The sequence below is a fragment of the Lycium barbarum genome, chromosome 5, assembly GCF_019175385.1.
Source record: "Lycium barbarum isolate Lr01 chromosome 5, ASM1917538v2, whole genome shotgun sequence".
Lineage (NCBI taxonomy): Eukaryota > Viridiplantae > Streptophyta > Magnoliopsida > Solanales > Solanaceae > Lycium > Lycium barbarum.
In genome coordinates this window covers 22,065,057-22,072,519 of record NC_083341.1, presented here as the reverse complement: position 1 = coordinate 22,072,519, position 7,463 = coordinate 22,065,057, and the positions used below count along the sequence as shown (strand labels likewise).

The 7,463-nt window shown below is 32.3% G+C and overlaps 1 protein-coding gene across 1 annotated transcript; it reads right to left on the bottom strand.

Moving 5' to 3' along the window:
- Window positions 1-1,586: 1,586 nt before the first annotated feature.
- Window positions 1,587-6,075, bottom strand: LOC132640710 (shaggy-related protein kinase epsilon-like). The gene is made up of 13 exons (XM_060357440.1): window positions 5,779-6,075; window positions 4,853-5,098; window positions 4,466-4,558; window positions 4,304-4,363; window positions 3,911-4,183; window positions 3,690-3,764; window positions 3,482-3,538; window positions 3,266-3,406; window positions 2,857-2,907; window positions 2,664-2,759; window positions 2,457-2,540; window positions 2,057-2,159; window positions 1,587-1,982 (listed from the first exon to the last, which is right to left on the bottom strand). Exons 1-13 carry the CDS (start codon window positions 5,836-5,838, stop codon window positions 1,921-1,923), a joined length of 1,401 nt encoding a protein of 466 aa, XP_060213423.1. The 5' UTR covers window positions 5,839-6,075; the 3' UTR covers window positions 1,587-1,920.
- Window positions 6,076-7,463: the final 1,388 nt, after the last annotated feature.

Below are 7,463 nucleotides of genomic sequence, written 5' to 3'. Positions count from 1 at the left end.
AAATAATTTAATTTTTAAGTTAGGAAGTTCATGTTTTTAATACAATATAGATAGATAGATATAGATTAGAATGTTTTTAAAAGTTATTTTGAAAATACAAATCTTAAAGACTGGCTAATCAAAGTGAATAAACAAGTTTAGTCTGTGCGATGCACGGGCATATATTGCTAGTATATATATTTTCTTTAAAAAAAAATCCTTTTTTTTATTTTTATTTCAAGCCACATCATTTACATAAATAATAATTATGGGCAAAGGAGTAATTTTGTTATTTAAAGCAGATATACTCTTCGTTAAAAAAGTGGTGTATATATATGTCTGTCGTTACACAAATGGTGCAAATATACTATTTGTGTAACGGCTCAATTTTAAATCTCAAATTAATAAAAAATCTTACTCATACACCCTACCCATCGGCGTTAATGAAAAATGGCATGAGTGAGTCATTTTGATAACGGGCGATGGCATAAATGAGCTAAACTATTGATAAGTGGCATAAATGAGTCATTTCCGATAGTTCAATGGCATAAATGAGCCAAATTATTGACGAGTGACATAAATGAGCCATTTCCAGAAATGGTTCATTGGCGTATATGAGTCAAACTATTGACGAGTGACATAAATGAACCATTTTCTATAATTTGATGGCATATTTGAGCCTTTTCTGTTGTATTTAAACATCTCAGTGTTCTCCACCTTTATGGTTAACAGTAGGAAAAAAAATTGAGTATTTTCTTATGCATATTCCAGTCATTATCAATCCAATGGGCGGTAATATAGATGTGATTAATTCTTCATTTAGAAGCCTGCCTATTGGATAGATAAGAATGGAACACGCATAAGAAAAAAATTGATTTTTGTTCGGTTGCTAGTTTTGGCAAATGGTATTGGCGCATTCGTGAGTGGAGGTAAATTAGATAAGACCCTAAGTTGCTAATGCTAAGTATGAAAATCAAATATTTTTTATTTTATTTGAAATTTAGAGTTGGTGTTGAATTTAATTATAGTTTTTGCAAAGAATAATTGATTGTGTAATTGTATTAAAAGTGGAAAAAAAAAGTAAAAAAAAAGTTTTAAGTGCTTTCAAATTCCAAATACTTCAAGTTATATTTACAATTTTCATGGCTTCCAAATAAAGTAAAATAATTTTTCGGAAAAAAGTGAAAAATTCTCACGGGGGTCCTAAGTTATATCAAAAGCATAAAAGCTCTTGCGATTCAGGAGCTCCCAATCACAGTACAAAACCTACAACGATACAACGGTATTCTCTGCTTATTTAAATGCATCAAATGATGTTATTAAGCTTACTCATATTCTATGTGCCCCATCCTTTAAACGCAAACTTCTCAAAACTCATTAAGGTTTGAGTAATTTGACTGAGGCTATTTGGTAACTCTTAGTCCATTTTTGAGGATACCCCTTTCATGTCCAAACACAAAATGGGTAAGAAAATGTCCGTCTGCAATATTGGGATCTAGAAGACGAGAGTCATGTTGTTTAACTCTCTACTGAGATTACTTAATTAGTTCTGAAGAGACATCAGAGAATACGTTAAAATAAAGAACTTCACATTACGGCAGGGCAAGTGGAAGGAAATCAAAATGATATACACATAAATAAAGCTATTTCAACTAGTAATCCTGTTTGGAAGAAGCTACTGATCTTCTGAATGCCCCACAAACTAGATGTTTGTTGTAACAAAAAAAGAATAGATGTGAACTCATCTAGAACTGCCTAGGGCATTCTACACTAACACGTCAACTTAATAAATAAAAGAATCTCACAATGTGAACCTAACTCCGATCATTTGCACAAGTCTAAGACTATCCTTGATGTTGTAGAACAAAGCCGATCACATGGACAACAAACCTCTCAAAAACTCATCAGCAATGTCTAAGAGATGTTCCTTCCACACAAAAATCATTTCCTCGCGTGTTCAGGAATGAGGCGTTGTCTCAGTTCAGTAGGTGCACCAGAAAGTTCTGCATGAGGCTTACTACAGTCAGATGGGGTGTAATAAGTATAACGATATTTAAAAAAGAGGAACTCAGCCAACCTTGAGGTGTAAAGTTGAATAGGGGTGGCAAAGGTCGCCCATTAGGTAAGCAAGCATTTGGTTCCCTCAGAGCATCAAAGAAAGGGTGTGCGCATGCCTCCAACTGAAAATGAATACAAAGCTTATGACTCATTCAACATACCTCTTGATCTCAAATCCCAAAAATGATTCTACAACCATGTTTTTGAAATACTATTTGTAAAACTTGTTCACACTCTCAGTAGGGTTCATAAACTTTTTTTTGAAATAGGTAACTGTCAGTAGGGTTCATAAACTTATTGATTATCCCCAAGATTAGTACATAATCCACAACTTTCAGTTTAACATAGTTGCGTGTTTTCTCATTAACTATTTTCAAGCTTTATACTAACAGAAGGAAAAGGCTAAGTCATTCACTTACAGCAGTACAACGCAAAGTTGGAGAATACTGGAGCAGCCTTGATGCCAAATCTACTGCTTCAGGAGGTATTCTTCTCTGAAATATCTACAAAATATTCAAATTTTTTCAGCGCCTCAATGCGAGTGAGTGGGTCAAAGAACTTCATCACGGAGAAGAAACAAAAGAAACTAAGACAGAGATACAGCTACTTAGTAATTTGTAACGAACCTTGTGCCACGGGTGAGCTTTGATTTGAGGAAACTTGAACTCTGTATAGTTTGGATTCATGCACCTAATTTCCTCTCTAGTTGGTGTCCCCAAAATCTAGCATGATTAAGTACATCAAGACCATACGCAAGAAAATGGAACTCAACTGACACTGCTCTAAAAATGGGGGATGAAATAAATCATAATAGCATACCTTGATGATCTCCACCAGCTGATCAACACCACTTTCTCCAGGGAAAAGAGGCTAAACATAACGCAACATTCAACGCATCAGACTAGTTTATACCAGTGTAACTCAAAATATGATGCTAGCAAGAAAACCTTTTTCTAAAACTTTTGTAGGTAAGTCGCATATATTAAAAAAAAAAAAAAAAAAACATATATATATATATATATAATAACACTATCATGATCTATGATCCATGAAAAATGAAAACCAGCCTACAAGTAGGTTAACATTTAGGTGCAAGCGCTTACATGTCTACCTCAGTAAAAGAGAGGCATAACAGAAACCAAATATATGTGCAGGTGTAAGAACAAATTACCAACTTTCTACAGGTTACATCAGAAAGAGTGAGAAAATAGGCACGAATTCAACTCACCTGTCCCAAAAGTAGCTCAGCAAAAACACATCCAGCTGACCACATATCAATTGCAGTTGTGTACTCTGTAGCCCCAAAGATCAATTCAGGCGCTCTATAATACCGAGAACAAATGTAGGCAATATTGGGCTCCCCGGGTACCTATGGTAAGAGGACAAAAGTCTGAGTAGACAAAAACACCTAGGAAAACATAGTTCTCAAAAGAACACCACATACCAGCATCTTTGCACTACCAAAATCACAGATCTTTAACTGATGAGTGTGCGGATTAACCTGTAGCAATAATTAAAACAATAATACCACAAATAGTTAGAGCTAAGGCAAGAATAATGAAGGAAGAGGAAAAGCGATTGTCTCATATAGGCAAGGAAATGGAAGAGCTACAAACACCTTAAAAGCAAAGGAGCATAACCAGCAAGCTTACCAAAAGATTCTGCGGTTTAATATCACGGTGACATACCCCAATTACGTTGTGCATGTAATTCAGAGCCCGACATAGCTGCACAATTATAATATCAAGTTATAACTTCTGAAGAATCAAGATAATTCATAATATCAATTTTCTAAACAAGAAATCTCAGTCACTACAATCTGAAAGCCCAGAACCATGATGGGGAAAAGGAAAAGAATGTGGCAAATTCTCACCTGGTACATGTACAGCTGAACATATATGATGGGCATGTGATGGTTCACTCGGCTGTAGTGCCTTGAAACTCGGTAAACAGTTTCAGACACATACTCCAGAACAAGGTTAAGGTAAACCTCATTCTTCTCAGTAGTAGAATAGAAACAGTGCCTCAGGTGAACAAGATTAGGATGATCGAGCATGCGCACAATCTGTAGTTCCCTGTTCTTGTATCTCCTATCCTGTAAAACCTTCTTTATTGCGACAGATTCACCTGTTTCTAGACACTTAGCCTAAGAAATACAAAAAAAGAGAGACAAGAATGAGCAAAAATCGAGCAGAGCCACCCAGACGACTCCAACGCTTACAATAAACACCTAATCCTTCCTACTGAAAATCAAACACAAGTTTACCTGAAATACAACTCCAAATGAACCCGTACCCACCACACGTTCAGCCATGTAAGACAGTGTCTGGGACAATAATATGAACGTCATTAATTGATTAAGCCCAAATAGATAATGAAACAAAGGTCATCACATCTAATTTTGTTCAATAATGAAAATGAAACTTACCTGTTTCTTCTGTCCATTTCGACCACTCACAGTAGTCACAATTATCTGGCCTGTTTCTGTTCCATTACCACTAACAACAGCAGGCTCCAAGTCCTATAATTAGTAACATTTTAGTATCATAAAAAAGGCTTCTCTATAAACAACTGCCCCTATTTTGTGCTGGTCTTTGATTTTTGCCCCTTAAGGCAATCAACTTTTTCGCAGGGCATAACTAAATATTTCCGTATCATAATATCTCACAAGTTATGCCCTTATGCCCCGCTAGGCATAAGTTCGATTCTGAAGGACAAAAATTAAAGACCAGCCCATTTGAAGGGTAAACAGTGCAATTTCTCCAATGCTTTATATAAACAATACTACGAGTAAATGATACAAATATGAAGCTACCTTTATGTCATCAGCGTGGTCATCAGAGTGTTTGTCTGTAATTTTCATTTCACTCATTTCTTGTGGAAGCTCCACATATCCAGGCTTATTATCGACATTCAACGTACTAGCACTACTCTCCTCGGAAGTAGAAGTCACATTCTCCTTCGGAACTATAGTACATCGCTCTTCCAATTGAATTTCACTATCCATCTTGTGATTTACTTGTTGCTCAGACTTCACTCTTTTTAGGCTTAAATCCCCTCCCTATTAAATTTAAGGAAAAACATGAGACTGCACTTAAAATCACATCAGGACAAACAAATAAAATCATCTCATGAGTTATTCAACATATTATCTTCAGCTAAGTTTACAAAATACTAATTTAGACATAACAACCAAATTACAAAGTTAATAAACAAGATTAACAAGTACCAATAAGCATAGAAAAGAAGAATTCGACACTAAGTTTTCGGTCAAAAAAACCCAAAAACTTGAAAAATCAGGCCACACAAATCAAAAAACCGAAGCAAACAAATCACATTTAGACCAAAAAAATAGTTTGGATCGATCGGTCGCATTAACAAGCTAATCAACTACAAATAAGCATAAAAGAGAAGAATTAAAGGCAAAATTTCTAGTCAAATTGACCGAACATTTAAAAAAAAAATCGAAAAATCCTGCTACGCAAATCAAAAAAATTCTCAATAACTTTTCTTTCCTCAAGAACGAAACAAAGAAATCATATTAGACAAAAGAAAAAAAAAAGTAAGCAACAAAAACAAAATGCCATAAATTTCCATTATATCATCTCATTTCTTCTAAAAAAAATAAAAAAGTTGAAAATCTTGCTTTTCTTTCCACAAAAACAAAGCAAACAAATCATATTTAAACAAACAAAAAAAAAAATTAACGACAAATGCCATAAATAAATAAAAGAAAATTACAGGATCGGAAACGGAAGATCGTCCAGAAGTAATGCTTTTGAGGCGACGCATCACATTCATTTCTTTTTTCTTTTCTCTATTGAAATTAAAATAAAAAAAGAAATTTAATTGTTGCTTCTCCTTTCTCTCTTTTTTTCGGTTATGAGAAACAAAACTATTTCTGAAAATTATCCTTCAATTGAATGAAGGGGAAAAGGAGAGAAAGCGAAGAACAATTTTGATATTTAGAAAGAAAAATAACTGAAATATAACAAAGCTTTTTTCTCTCTTCCTTTATTCTCCTTTCCGCGTTCAACAAAAAGGAGACAAAGGAGAAGATAAATTGAAAACGAAATTGCTCTGACCAAAACAGACAAAATGATACTCCCGCCAACCCATTTAACTGGACACGATATTAAAAAAAAATTGAAACTTATAATTTAAAATAAATTTAAAATATTTATTTGACTGTAAATTATTTTATAAAATAAATTTATTTTCAAATTAAAAAAGAAATCATTTATTTTGATATGAATTAAAAAAATAAATTCACATACATTCAAACAGAGAGATTAATAAATACTACCACTCCTCTTTTATTTTTTCTATCTCTCATTTTGATTTGACACAAAATTTTAAAAATTAAAAGAAATTTTTAAATATTGTATTCTTTGTCTACAATTTTATATACCACCTTTCAAATTTTGAAATTAAGATAAAATCTTTTTTAAATCATAATTTTTCATATTTCTTAATTTGAATTATCAATTATTATAACTTATACTCTCTCTGTTTTAATTTGTTTGAACATATTTTTTTAGTCTGTGTCTAAATGAATGACCTCTTTCATATTTTGAAAATAAATCCACTTTATAAATGATTTACAGCCACATAAATTTTCAAGACTTATTTTGAACCACAAGTTTCAAAAATCTTCCCTCTTTCTTAAATGTTATGCCCAGTCAAATGGATTCATATATATTGAAACGGAGGGAATAAGTAATATTTTTTATATAATTTCTAAATTCATGCACGAACTGACATTTAAAATTAAATTGTTTGATCCTTAAAATTCGAATGATTTCATATAAATTGAGATGGAAAATTATTATTAATTAAAGATATATATAATATATCAAAATATTCTTTAATCTTGTAATCTTAAACATGTTATGTGAAAAGTTTAAATAAAAAAATTGCAAAAAAAATTATTTTTTTGATACAAATTAAAAATAAAAGTAAGACAAATAAAAAAAATGAAGTAGTATACACCCTCTGTACCAAAATAAGTACTATCTTAGCAAAAAATAATTATTCCAAAATAAATGTCATCATAAAAATTCAAGATAAAAATTAATAAGTGTTTCAAATTATCCTTAAACATCAAAGAAGTAGTCTGCTTTAACATCGTTTAATTTAAAAAAAATTAATAAATTAGTAAAATTTATATTATATTTATTAATTTCTTAATAGTTATAATTTTTGTTAAGACAACATTTATTTCGGACGGAGGGATATCTCTTTTTCCTCTTTCTCTCCCTATGAAAAAATCAAATCACCTGTCAAAGTCATCCGTCATTTCTACGTACAGCTACATGATTTTATGTACTTTTCAGTCAAACTTTGATTTTACACCGTAGATTGAACGTCATGGCAGAATGATACGATGTTTGATTTTTGGGATTAGGTGAGCTAAGTGACGAAAA

Coding starts and splice junctions, on each gene's coding strand:
- LOC132640710 (XM_060357440.1), bottom strand. CDS start 5,838: ATGAATGTGATGCGTCGCCTCAAAAGCATTACTTCTGGACGATCTTCC. Junction 3,765..3,910: donor TTCAGCTGTACATGTACCAG/GTGAGAATTTGC, acceptor ATAATTGTGCAG/CTATGTCGGGCTCTGAATTA. Junction 2,160..2,456: donor CAACTTTGCGTTGTACTGCT/GTAAGTGAATGA, acceptor ATTCATTTTCAG/TTGGAGGCATGCGCACACCC.